At 44.4% G+C, this 14321-nt stretch overlaps 1 protein-coding gene across 7 annotated transcripts in view; it reads right to left on the minus strand.

The window, feature by feature from the left end:
• Window positions 1-14321, minus strand: part of LOC135551714 (zinc finger protein 40-like) — a 98867-nt gene that overhangs the window by 3835 nt on the left and 80711 nt on the right. For all 7 annotated transcript variants that reach the window (XM_064982906.1, XM_064982902.1, XM_064982905.1 and 4 more), the window contains 4 exons: window positions 14167-14303; window positions 13874-14049; window positions 7826-7912; window positions 569-1095 (listed from right to left, as the gene is read on the minus strand). In XM_064982906.1, the coding sequence (XP_064838978.1) occupies window positions 569-1095; window positions 7826-7912; window positions 13874-14049; window positions 14167-14303 (927 nt within the window). The remainder of the gene's footprint in view (window positions 1-568; window positions 1096-7825; window positions 7913-13873; window positions 14050-14166; window positions 14304-14321) is intronic.

The following is a 14321-nucleotide window of genomic DNA, read 5'->3' on the forward strand; positions in this document are numbered from 1 at the left end:
GAAAAATTTTACGCGCTGTGTTCTTCAGCACTTGGCGGTCCTGTTCTGTGAGATTGTGTGGCCTACCACTTTTTGACTGAGCTCTTGTTGCTCCTAGACGTTTCCACTTCACAATAACAGCACTTACAGTTGACCGGGGCAGCTCTTGCAGGGAAGACATTTGACAAACTGTCTTGTTATAAGTAACTGGGCTCTTCACAAAGGCCATTCTACTGGCAATGTTTGTCTATGGAGATTGCATGGCGGTGTTCTCAATTTTATACAACTGTCTGCAACGAATGTGGCTGAAATAGCCAAATAATCGAATTTCAAAGGGTGTCCACATACTTTTGTATATATAGTGTATGTGACTAGAAACGAGCCTTTCATCGAAAGCTGATAATCAGAAATACATTCACCTTTTCATTCAGAACAGATTTGCTGAAGTGCCTCGCATAAGGGATTCATAGCAAGGGTATGAAAGGGTATGGGTATGAAAGGGTATGAAAGTGCAGAGTGACTGGGATGGAGGGAGGGAGGGATGGAGAGAGAGAGGATGGGGGGAGGAGGAGCACATGGTGGGGCTCACCTGGCCGAGCTTGGAGCAGCTCTTGCCCTGTGCGGGGGGACAAGGGGGCACGTCAAAGTCAGGGTAATCGATGGACATCTGCCTGCACGGCGAGACAGGGCTCATCATGGGCACCGACTCTGTGCCAGATGTGTGGGGGGGCGGGGAGTAGGGCAAGGGGCTGGAGCAGCCTCCGGAGATTGACATCTGTTTGACCAGGGAGACGGGGCTCAGCATGGGCACGGATTCTGTATCTGAGGCATCGTGGGTGTGGCAGTGGGAGGAAGGGGGCTGGGGGAGTGACAGGGCAGCTGGGTGGTGGTGGATGGACAACTGGGCCAGAAGGGAGCTGGGAGGGAGCTCAGCCTGGAGGGAGGAGGGGATGTGCTGGGGGCTGGCTGAGACCGAGGGGTTGGTGGACAGGCCCGACTCAGCCTGGCTGTCATCCTCCTCTTCCTCATTATCATCTTCGTTGTCATCATCAGCACCTTCGGAGTCCTCTCCGTCTGAATCTGGGCGGTCTGTACTGCCCACCTGGCTACGGTCTCCTGGGGAAGAGAGATAGAGGGCTCTTAGTTACCAAGACAGAGAGATAGAGGGCTCTTAGTTACCAAGACAGAGAGATAGAGGGGTGTAGTTACCAAGACAGAGAGATAGAGGGCTCTTAGTTACCAAGACAGAGAGATAGAGGGGTCTTAGTTACCAAGACAGAGAGATAGAGGGCTCTTAGTTACCAAGACAGAGAGATAAAGGGCTCTTAGTTACCAAGACATGGGCTAAAGGGCTCTTAGTTACCAAGACAGAGAGATAGAGGGCTCTTAGTTCCCAAGACATGGGCTAGAGGGCTCTTAGTTACCAAGACAGCGGTATATACAGTGGGGCAAAAAAGTATTTAGTCAGCCACCAATTGTGCAAGTTCTCTCACTTAAAAAGATGAGAGAGGCCTGTCATTTTCATCATAGGTACACTTCAACTATGACAGACAAAATGAGAAAACAAAATCCAGATAATCACATTGTAGGATTTTTAATGAATTTATTTGCAAATTATGGTGGAAAATAAGTATTTGGTCACCTACAAACAAGCAAGATTTCTGGCTCTCACAGACCTGTAACTTCTTCTTTAAGAGGCTCCTCTGTCCTCCACTCGTTACCTGTAATAATGGCACCTGTTTGAACTTGTTATCAGTATAAAATACACCTGTCCCCAACATCAAACAGTCACACTCCAAACTCCACTATGGCCAAGACCAAAGAGCTGTCAAAGGACACCAGAAACAAAATTGTAGACCTGCACCAGGCTGGGAAGACCTGAATTTGCAATAGGTAAGCAGCATGGTTTGAAGAAATCAACTGTGTGAGCAATTATTAGGAAATGGAAGACATACAAGACCACTGATAATCTCCCCCGATCTGGGGCTCCACGCAAGATCTCACCCCGTCGGTTCAAAATGATCATAAGAACGAGGGAGCAAAAATCCCAGAACCACACGGGGGGACCTAGTGAATGACCTGCAGAGAGCTGGGACCAAAGTAACAAAGCCTACCATCAGTATCACACTACACCACCAGGGACTCAAATCCTGCAGTGCCAGACGTGTCCCCCTGCTTAAGCCAGTACATGTCCAGGTCCGTCTGAAGTTTGCTAGAGAGCATTTGGATGATCCAGAAGAAGATTGGGGGAATGTCATATGGTCAGTTGAAATCAAAATATAACTTTTTGGTAAAAACTCAACTCGTCGTGTTTGGAGGACAAAGAATGCTGAGTTGCATCCAAAGAACACCATACCTACTGTGAAGCATGGGGGTGGAAACATCATGCTTTGGGGCTGTTTTTCTGCAAAGGGACCAGGACGACTGATCCGTGTAAAGGAAAGAATAAATGGGGCCATGTATCGTGAGATTTTGAGTGAAAACCTCCTTCCATCAGCAAGGGCATTGAAGATGAAACGTGGCTGGGTCTTTCAGCATGACAATGATCCCAAACACACCGGCCGGGCAACGAAGGAGTGGCTTCGTAAGAAGCATTTCAAGGTCCTGGAGTGGCCTAGCCAGTCTCCAGATCTCAACCCCATAGAAAATCTGTGGAGGGAGTTGAAAGTCCATGTTGCCCAGCAACAGCCCCAAAACATCACTGCTCTAGAGGAGATCTGCATGGAGGAATGGGCCAAAATACCAGCAACAGTGTGTGAAAACCTTGTGAAGACTTACAGAAAACATTTGACCTCGGTCATTGCCAACAAAGGGTATATAACAAAGTATTGAGATAAACTTTTGTTATTGACCAAATACTTATTTTCCACCATAATTTGCAAATAAATTAATAAAAAATCCTACAATGTGATTTTCTGGATTTTTTTTCTCTCATAGTTGAAGTGTAACTATGATGAAAATACAGGCCTCTCTCATATTTTTTAAGTGGGAGAACTTGCACACAATTGGTGGCTGACTAAATACTTTTTTTGCCCCACTGTATATATTAACCAACGTTGATCGGAGACTGCGGTACATTATATCACAAAAGTGAGTACACCCCTCACAATTTGTAAATATTTCAGTATATCTTTTCATGTGACAACACTGAAGAAATGTGATGTACAGCTTGTATAACAGTGTAAATTTGCTAGGATGGCATGATGTCAAGAAGGGCAGCAAAGAAGCCAAATAATATTCTGCAAAAGGTACAGGGGTAAACTGCTGACTGCTGAGGACTGGGGTAAAGTAATTTTCTCTGATGAATCCCCTTTCCGATTGTTTGGGGCATCTGGAAAAAAGCTTGTCCGGAGAAGACAAGGTGAGCGCTACGATCAGTCCTGTGTCATGCCAACAGTAAAGCATCCTGAGACCATTCATGTGTGGGGTTGCTTCTCAGCCAAGGGAGTGGGCTCACTCACAATTTTGCCTAAGAACACAGCCATGAATAAAGAATGGTACCAACACATCCTCCGAGAGCATCTTCTACCAACCATCCAGGAACAGTTTGGTGACGAACAATGCCTTTTCCAGCATGATGGAGCACCTTACCATAAGGCAAAAGTGATAACTAAGTGGCTCGGGGAACAAAACATAGATATTTTGGGTCCATGGCCAGGAAACTCCCCAGACCTTAATCGCATTGGAAACTTGTGGTCAGTCCTCAACAGGCGGGTGGACAAACAGAAACCCACAAATTCTGACAAACTCCAAGCATTGATTATGCAAGAATGGGCTGCCATCAGTCAGGATGTGGTCCAGAAGTTAATTGACAGCATGCCAGGGCAGATTGCAGAGGTTATGGAAAAGAAGGGTCAACACTACAAATATTGACTCTTTGCATCAACTTCATGTAATTGTCAATAAAAGCCGTTGAAACTTATGAAATGCTTGTAATTATACTTCAGTATTCCATAGTAACATCTGACAAAAAATATATAAAGACACTGAGGCAGCAGACTTTGTGGAAGTTAATATTTGTGTCATTCTCAAAACTTTTGGCCACGACTAACCAACATTGATCTGAGACAGCGTTGTCAATATGTTCAGATATTAACCAACATTCACGTGGGGGCTTTGAAAATCAGATATCTGGTACAGACTAGATCCATCCCCACAGTAAGAAAGTCTGCCAAAGAATAGCATTAAGACTGGGTACATGATGAGTCTGTCCAAAATGGCACCCTTTGTCCTATATAGTGCACTATGTAAGAAATAGGTTTCCATTTGGGATGGACATTAGCATTGAACGACTGATGATTCACATTCACACCCTTACAGGCCACCACAGGCAGAAGGATAAAAACAAATATCCTCTCAGTACCGGCCCGGGACCATAGAAAGCTTTTCAGCCTCACCGTCTCTCTCCCCCGTTCTCTCTCTCTCTCGTTCTGTCTCTCTCTCGTTCTCTCTCTCTCTCGTTCTGTCTCTCTCTCGTTCTGTCTCTCTCTCTCATTCTCTCTCATTCTCTCTCTCTCGTTCTCTCTCTCTCTCTCGTTCTGTCTCTCTCTCTCGTTCTCTCTCTCTCTCTCTCTCGTTCTCTCTCTCTCTCGTTCTATCAGTCTCGCTCTCTCTCTCTCGCTCTCTCTCTCTCTCGCTTCTCTCTCTCGCTCTCTCTCTCTCTCGCTCTCGTTCTCTCTCTCTCTCGCTCTCTCTCTCGTTCTCTCTCTCGCGTTCTCTCTCTCGCGTTCTCTCTCTCTCTCTCGTTCTCTCTCTCTCGCGTTCTCTCTCTCTCTCGCTCTCGTTCTCTCTCGCTCTCGTTCTCTCCCTCTCGTTTCTCCTCTCGTTCTCTCCTCTCTCGTTCTCTCCCTCTCTCGTTCTCTCCCTCTCTCGTTCTCTCCCTCTCGTTCTCTCCCTCTCGTTCTCTCCCTCTCGTTCTCTCCTCTCGTTCTCTCCTCTCGTTCTCTCCCTCTCGTTCTCTCCCTCTCTCGTTCTCTCTCTCTTTCGTCTTCTCTCTCTCTCTCTCTCGTTCTCTTCTCTCGTTCTCTCTCTCTCGCGTTCTCTCTCTCGTTCTCTCTCTCTCTCGTTCTCTCTCTTCTCTCTCTCGTTCTTCTCGTTCTCTCCCTCTCTCGTTCTCTCTCTCTCTCGTTCTCTCTCGCGTTCTCTCTCTCGTTCTCTCTCTCTCTCTCTCGCGTTCTCTCTCTCTCGCGTTCTCTCTCTCTCGTTCTCTCTCTCTCGCGTTCTCTCTCTCTCGCTTCTCTCTCTCTCTTTCTCTCTCTCTCGTTCTCTCTCTCTCGTTCTCTCTCTCTCGTTCTCTCTCGTTCTCTCCCTCTCTCTCTCGTTCTCTCTCGCGTCTCTCTCTCTCTCTCTCTCTCGCTTCTCTCTCTCTCTCTCTCTCGCGTTCTCTCTCTCTCTCGTTCTCTCTCTCTCGTTCTCTCTCTCTCGTTCTCTCTCTCTCGCGTTCTCTCTCTCTCGCGTTCTCTCTCTCTCGTTCTCTCTCTCGCGTTCTCTCTCTCTCGTTCTCTCTCGTTCTCTCTCTCTCTTCTCTCTCGCGTTCTCTCTCTCTCTCTCTCGCTTCTCTCTCTCGCGTCTCTCTCTCGCGTCTCTCTCTCTCGCATTCTCTCTCTCGCGTTCTCTCTCTCTTCTCTCTCTCTCTCGTTCTCTCTCTCTCTCGCTTCTCTCTCTCTCGCGTTCTCTCTCTCGCAATTCTCTCCTCTCTCGTTCTCTCCCTCTCTCGTTCTCTCCCTCTCTCGTTCTCTCCCTCTCTCGTTCTCTCCCATTCTCTCCCTCTCTCATTCTCTCCCTCTCATTCTCTCCCTCTCATTCTCTCCCTCTCATTCTCTCCCTCTCATTCGCTGTTCTCTCTCCCTCTCTCGTTCTCTCTCCCTCTCTCGTTCTCTCTCCCTCTCTCGTTCTCTCTCCCTCTCGTTCTCTCTCCCTCTCGTTCTCTCCTCTCGTTCTCTCCCTTCTCTCGTTCTCTCCCCCTCTCTCAAATCCCTCTCCATTTCTCTCGTTCTCGTTCTCTCTCGTTCTCGTTCTCTCTCGTTCTCGTTCTCTCTCGTTCTCGTTCTCTCTCGTTCTCGTTATTCTCTCGTTCTCTCCCTCTCTCGTTCTTCCCTCTCTGTTCTCTCCCTCTCTCGTTCTCTCCTCTCTCGTTCTCTCCCTCTCTCGTTCTCCCCCCTCTCGTTCTCCCCCTCTCTCGTTCTCTCCCTCTCGTCAGTTCTCTCCCCTCTCGTTCCCATTCTCCCAACTCTCTCGTTCTTCCCTCTCGCTCTCCCTCTCTCGTTCTCTCCCTCTCTCGTTCTCTCTCCCTCTCTCGTTCTCTCTCTCTCGTTCTCTCTCTCTCGTTCTCTCTCTCTCGTTCTCTCTCTCTCGTTCTCTCTATTGATGTCTTCCTGTCTCACGCTCTTCTCATCTCTCTCCTCCTTTCTACCTCTCTCCCTTTTTCTCCCTCTCTATCTATCATTATCTCTTCCCCTCTCTTCCTTTCTCTCTCCCGCTCTCCATTTGTGTAAAATTAGACACAGCAATTACCCCTCCCTAAATGCTGCCTGTGCATGCCGCCCACATGCCTCCCAGTAAAGAGAGGAACAAGCTGGATTTAGAATGTCTAACTAGGACCCTAGCAGTGACATCACAGCGCAGACTGTGACAGTCGGCATTGCATAGTGGTGCATAGTCATTATCAGGACAACTATCAAAAGGAATGTGGAAGGGTGATCCTGTTACGAGAGGCATAGGAGAGAGAGAAGTGTTGGATTCACCCTGATGATGATACATTGGGCTTCTGTCCGAGCGCGAATGTGTCTGTGTGAGGCGTTATCCAGTTACACACACACACTGTAGGAGTCTGAAACCCACAGCGTCTCTTGATTTAAATCAAAATGACAGGGAAGACACAGAGTGTAAACAGCCACCTCTTAAACAAAAGCTGTTTCATAAACCTTCCTAATCAAATTCACATTTTGTGTTATAAACAAAAGCTTAAACCGGAGTTAGCTAATCCCAGTTTAGCTCGGGGATCTGTGTGGATTAAGAGATCTGACACTGAAAGTGAAAAAAATCTAAAATATTACTAGAAATCTGTAATAACCTTTTGACCTAAGAGGAATGTGTTTATTACTGTTTGCTTTATGCTCTCAATGAGAGCGCTGATGAGTGGGCTTCATGACAGTCACCCCAGCACATACGGCAGTGTGTTTTACAGACCCTGTGGTGAATTCCCATTATAAAAACAGGCAGAACAACTATGTATGTCTTCCCAGAACATATGCCCCTACGTCAGTGTGTTTTACAGACCCTGTGGTGAATTCCCATTATAAACAGGCAGAACAACTATGTATGTCTTCCCAGAACATATGCCCCTACGTCAGTGTGTTTTACAGACCCTGTGGTGAATTCCCATTATAAAAACAGGCAGAACAACTATGTATGTCTTCCCAGAACATATGCCCCTACGTCAGTGTGTTTTACAGACCCTGTGGTGAATTCCCATTATAAAAACAGGCAGAACAACTATGTATGTCTTCCCAGAACATATGCCCCTACGTCAGTGTGTTTTACAGACCCTGTGGTGAATTCCCATTATAAACAGGCAGAACAACTATGTATGTCTTCCCAGAACATATGCCCCTACGTCAGTGTGTTTTACAGACCCTGTGGTGAATTCCCATTATAAACAGGCAGAACAACTATGTATGTCTTCCCAGAACATATGCCCCTACGTCAGTGTGTTTTACAGACCCTGTGGTGAATTCCCATTATAAACAGGCAGAACAACTATGTATGTCTTCCCAGAACATATGCCCCATGTCAGTGTGCCTGTGTGTTTTACAGTAAGGTGGGTGGATGCTGATATGTGAAGTACCCGAGACTTCTGTATCCTGGTCCTCCACACCCATCTCCATACACTTCTTACTGTGTGCCTTGGACTTCATATGCTTGGTCAGATTCCCTGTGGGAAGAGATTCAAGTTGATTAGAAACATCAAAATAAAATAAAATACAATTGTATTTGTCACATGGCCCAATACAACTGGGGTAGCAGTGAAATGCTTGCTTACTAGCAGAGTAAAATATAATAATATTTTATTTGTAACATCAATGCCATAGCAACAATATAAAATGATATGCTCTTTAACAGTTGAGGAGCACTCTGAAATGAAAACCTAAAATCACATAGTAACCTACTTTACCGATAAGGGGTTTATTTTAAAAACATTTTGGAAGGTTTGTTGAGGTGGGAGGGGCTTACACAGCACAAGAGGAGCTTATGTAAGACTCGGAACACGTTGTGTCCCAAATGGCACTCTATTCCCTTTAAAGTGCACTATTTTTGACTAGGACCCATAGGACTCTGGTTAAAAGTAGTGCACTATGTAGGGACTAGAGCGCCATATGAGACAAAGGCACGGTCTCTGGGCAGACAGCATGTAATGGGTGAGTAAAGGGAAGGTGGGATGTTGTGCTGACACGGAGTTATGTTACTGTTCTGCAGCGTTGCAGACGGAATGGTGAATCGTACCGTCTTTTATTAAGACACGGAAAGAGACACAGTCTTCAAAGCGACCTCGGTTTAGAACGGGAAAAAGATTAGAGCGAAACTCAGTTGAAATTAAAAAAGCGCCTTGAAATGTAGGAATTGAGTAATTAAGTGGAATATATGCCCTCGTTCTTAAATGAACTTTCCTTCAATTCCGTTGAACAGTGCGTAACTGGGCTCACAATGCCTGTTTCCTTGTCCAACAAAATATCAACAGTGTTTTCGGTGCATACAGCCTGCTACTGCCGTCAGTTACTGGTCAGTTACTGGTCAGTTACTGGTCAGTTACTGGTCAGGTCAGTTACCGGTCAGTTACCGGTCAGGTCAGTTACTGGTCAGTTACTGGTCAGGTCAGTTACTGGTCAGTTACTGGTCAGGTCAGTTACTGGTCAGTTACTGGTCAGGTCAGTTACTGGTCAGTTACTGGTCAGGTCAGTTACTGGTCAGTTACTGGTCAGTTACCGGTCAGTTACCGGTCAGGTCAGTTACTGGTCAGTTACTGGTCAAGTCAGTTACTGGTCAGTTACTGGTCAGGTCAGTTACTGGTCAGTTACTGGTCAGGTCAGTTACTGGTCAGTTACTGGTCAGTTACCGGTCAGTTACCGGTCAGGTCAGTTACTGGTCAGTTACTGGTCAGGTCAGTTACTGGTCAGTTACTGGTCAGTTACTGGTCAGGTCAGTTACTGGTCAGTTACTGGTAGACGATCAAACAAGAAGTAACTGTCAAGTTAAATGTTCACACTTTTTAATTATTATTATTTTTTTTACCTTTATTTAACGAGGCAAGTCAGTTAAGAACAAATTCTTATTTTCAATGACGGCATAGGAACAGTGATGCATTGTTCAGGGGCAGAACGATTTCGTGGTATCCAATTGTTAGTAGTTACTGTCTTGTCTCATCTCTACAACTCCAGCAGGGTCTCGGGAGAGGCGAAGGTCGAGAGTCATGTATTATACAGTATTTTAGTATATTATACAGTATATTAGTATATTATATATTATACAGTATATTAGTATATTATACAGTATATTAGTATATTATATATTATACAGTATATTAGTATATTATATATTATACAGTATATTAGTATATTATATATTATACAGTATATTAGTATATTATACAGTATATTAGTATATTATATATTATACACTATATTATACCTTACATTTATACAGGCTTATAAGTAGTGTATCATAATTATTTTTTAGATATTACTGATTTATAAATCTGTAATAGACAGCTTTAAGACATTAGTTATTGTAAACTAAACGGTGTAAAGTAATGTGGCACGGTCCGGTACGGCAAAATTAATAGTAGTGGGTAAGCCATCCTGATAGGCTCACGTTCTATCACAATTAATAGTAGTGGGTAAGCCGCCCTGATAGGCTCACGTTCTATCACAATTAATAGTAGTGGGTAAGCCGTCCTGATAGGCTCACGTTCTATCACAATTAATAGTAGTGGGTAAGCCGTCCTGATAGGCTCACGTTCTATCACAATTAATAGTAGTGGGTAAGCCGCCCTGATAGAACTTGAGCCTATCACAATTAATAGTAGTGGGTAAGCCGCCCTGATAGGCTCACGTTCTATCACAATTAATAGTAGTGGGTAAGCCATCCTGATAGGCTCACGTTCTATCACAATTAATAGTAGTGGGTAAGCCGCCCTGATAGAACTTGAGCCTATCACAATTAATAGTAGTGGGTAAGCCGCCCTGATAGGCTCACGTTCTATCACAATTAATAGTAGTGGGTAAGCCGCCCTGATAGGCTCACGTTCTATCACAATTAATAGTAGTGGGTAAGCCGCCCTGATAGGCTCACGTTCTATCACAATTAATAGTAGTGGGTAAGCCGTCCTGATAGGCTCACGTTCTATCACAATTAATAGTAGTGGGTAAGCCGCCCTGATAGAACTTGAGCCTATCACAATTAATAGTAGTGGGTAAGCCGCCCTGATAGGCTCACGTTCTATCACAATTAATAGTAGTGGGTAAGCCGCCTGATAGGCTCACGTTCTATCACAATTAATAGTAGTGGGTAAGCCGTCCTGATAGGCTCACGTTCTATCACAATTAATAGTAGTGGGTAAGCCGTCCTGATAGGCTCACGTTCTATCACAATTAATAGTAGTGGGTAAGCCGCCCTGATAGGCTCACGTTCTATCACAATTAATAGTAGTGGGTAAGCCGTCCTGATAGGCTCACGTTCTATCACAATTAATAGTAGTGGGTAAGCCGTCCTGATAGGCTCACGTTCTATCACAATTAATAGTAGTGGGTAAGCCGTCCTGATAGGCTCACGTTCTATCACAATTAATAGTAGTGGGTAAGCCGTCCTGATAGGCTCACGTTCTATCACAATTAATAGTAGTGGGTAAGCCGTCCTGATAGAACGTGAGCCTATCACAATTACAACATGCCAACAAAAAAAAAATATACGTTATTACACTATTAACACTACTGCATGTCAGACAACTAGCTAATTGACTGGAAACCGTGTGGAATACGCTTCAAATTGCATAGGCAGCGGGTCTATAAGGACTGGGGAAGCTTTCCCTAAAGTAAATAGAATTAAATTGCCAAAAGCATATAGCCTAATTAGCTTACTCCTGTTGATGAAGAAATAAATAAAACATTCAAAACAGGCCACAGAGGACCATTAGCTTCTTTAAAAAAAAGATGAGTGGATCATTTTAAAATCACATAGCCTATTCAGAAGGGCTTGCAATTTAGGCAGAGCGCGCTGCAAATACCAAATAGATGATTGTTGAGTTGCGACTGTCAGTTAAAAGCAGACACATGAAGCCAGGCGTATCGCAATATTTAAAAAAACAAATCACGAAAAAAGAGTTTGGAAAGCAAATGGCTATTGCTGCAAAGAGATGACAATGAAAAGCCTCCAATCTGTCTTTTAGTTATCAAAATTCCTAACTTAATTGAGCAAACAGTAGCCTGTCTTATTGGTGCCAGTGGAGAACATCGGCCACATCCTCGGTGAGTGTGCGTAGTCACTGTCTTTATCAATGGATCAGTGCCACTTTTGTTCGTTTCTGGACAATCATTTCCTCCTCCAGGTGAGATGGACGTCATATTGTATTTGTGTCTCCTCTTTCCGTAGACCGATTATATGGATTAGACAAAATAATTTTTATTGATCTGTTTGTTTGTCAGCGTCAGCATAGTAGGCTACCCTGTAATTTTGGTAGTATAAAAATAAATGTGTGGGCACACTTGGTACCAGTAAGGAATGGCATCTAATTTCTTTCACCATTGCATTAATGTATAATATAAACTGGGTGGTTAAAACTCTGAATGCTGATTGGCTGACAGCCGTGCTATATCAGACCGTATACCACCAGTATGACAAAACATTTATTTGTACTGCTCTAATTACATTGGTAACCAGTTTATAATAGCAATAAGGCACCTCTGGGGTTTGCGTTGTGTCTAAGAACAGCCCTTAGTCATGGCATATTGGCCACATACCACACCCTCTTGGGCCTTATTGCTTAAATACACCTTACATTTAAAAAGGTGGGTTCATAATGAAGTTACAGTCAGATATAACCTATATAAATACAGTGGGGCAAAAAAGTATTTAGTCAGCTACCAATTGTGCAAGTTCTCCCATTTACAAAGATGAGGCCTGTAATTTACATCATAGGTACACTCCAACTATGACAGACAAAAGGAGAAAAAAAATCCAGAAAAATCACATTGTAGGATTTTTTATGAATTATGGTGGAAAATAAGTATTTGGTCACCTACAAACAAGCAAGATTTCTGGCTCTCACAGATCTGTAACTTCTTCTTTAAGAGGCTCCTCTGCCCTCCACTTGTTACCTGTATTAATGGCACCTGTTTGAACTTGTTATCAGTATAAAATACACCTGTCCACAACCTCAAACAGTCACACTCCAAACTCCGCTATGGCCAAGACCAAAGAGCTGTCAAAGTACACCAGAAACAAAATTGTAGACCTGCACCAGGCTGGGAAGACTGAATCTGCAATAGGTAAGCAACTTGGTTTGAAGAAATCAACTGTGGGAGCAATTATTAGGAAATGGAAAACATACAAGACCACTGGTAATCTCCCTCGATCTGGGGCTCCACGCAAGATCTCACAAGAACGGTGAGCTAAAATCCCAGAACCACACGGGGGGACCGAGTGAATGACCTGCAGAGAGCTGGGACCAAAGTAACAAAGCCTAGCATCAGTAACACACTACGCCGCCATGGACTCAAATCCTGCAGTGCCAGACATGTCCCCCTGCTTAAGCCAGTACATGTCCAGGCCCGTCTGAAGTTTGCTAGAGAGCATTTGGATGATCCAGAAGAAGATTGTCATATGGGCATTGAAGATGAAACGTGGCTGGGTCTTTCAGCATGACAATGATCCCAAACACACCACCCGGGCAACGAAGGAGTGGCTTCGTAAGAAGCATTTCAAGGTCCTTGAGTGGCATAGCCAGTCTCCACATCTCCGCAACAGTGTGTGAAAACCTTGTGAAGACTTACAGAAAACGTTTGACCTCTGTCATTGCCAGCAAAGGGTATATAACAAAGTATTGAGATAAACTTTTGTTATTGACCAAACACTTATTTTCCACCATAATTTGCAAATAAATTCATTAAAAATCCTACAATGTGATTTTCTGGATCTTTTTTTCTAATTTTGTCTGTCATAGTTGAAGTATACCTATGATGAAAATTACAGGCCTCCCATCTTTTTAAGTGGGAAAACTACTTTTTTGACCCACTGTATACACAAAAGTACAACTAGTGGATTTGAGTTTCCATGGCTGAGCAGTTTGTCTGAGCTGTTTTTCATGGTTCGGGCTAGGCACCTTAGTTCCAGTGAAGGGAAATCTTAACACTACAGCATACAATGACATTATAGACAATTCTGTGCTTCCAACTTTGTGGTACCAGTTTGGGGAAGGCCCTTTCCTGTTTCAACATGACAATGCCACCGTTCACGAAGCGAGGTCCATGCAGAAATAGTTGAGATCTTTGCGGAAGAACTTGACTGGCCTGCACAGAGCCCTGACCTCAACCCCATCGAACACCTTTGGGATGAATTAGAACGCCGACTGCAAGCCAGCCTAATCGCCCAACCTCAGTACCTGACTTCACGAATGCTCGTGTCTGAATGGAAGCCAGTCCCCCGGCAGCAATGTTCCAACATCAAGTGGAAAGCCTTTCCCAGAAGAGTGGAGGCTGTTATAGCAGCAAAGAAGGGACCAACTCCATATTAATGCCCATGATTTTGGAATGACATGTCCACGTACTTTTGGTCACGTAGTGTTAACAGCTATTGATTCATTTATTATAAGCCAGACCACGCTACTGCTGCCGTCAGCACTGACCTTTAGTCTTGAAGGAGAAGTTGCAGTGGGTGCAGTGGTAGGGCCGTACGTCAGAGTGGGTGCGGATGTGTTTACGGAGCATGCTGGGCTTCTTGCAGCGGATCCCACACTCCTCACAGATGTATTTACCACGACCCCGCCCACGCACGTACACATACTCTTCGTTAGATTTGAATCTGCACGGTTGACAGAAGAGGCGAGAGATAATCAGCGTATTAACCAAACAACTAAAATCCTTAAATGATTTAATCAAATAAATGTGAAATATTTTGAATATGGCTGGGATTACATACCCGCCATCAAATATCTTGACTCTCCGTGGCTCCAGTTTGGATGCGGAAGAATCCTTGTCTGATTCACTGCTCACCTGAGTCTCAGGTTTCACTTTGCTGTTATTCTCAGTTGTTAGAGACTTCTGATGCTTTAGGACCTAGGGAGTAAGTTGATT

This window comes from Oncorhynchus masou, chromosome 13 (assembly GCF_036934945.1).
Source record: "Oncorhynchus masou masou isolate Uvic2021 chromosome 13, UVic_Omas_1.1, whole genome shotgun sequence".
Classification (NCBI taxonomy): domain Eukaryota; kingdom Metazoa; phylum Chordata; class Actinopteri; order Salmoniformes; family Salmonidae; genus Oncorhynchus; species Oncorhynchus masou.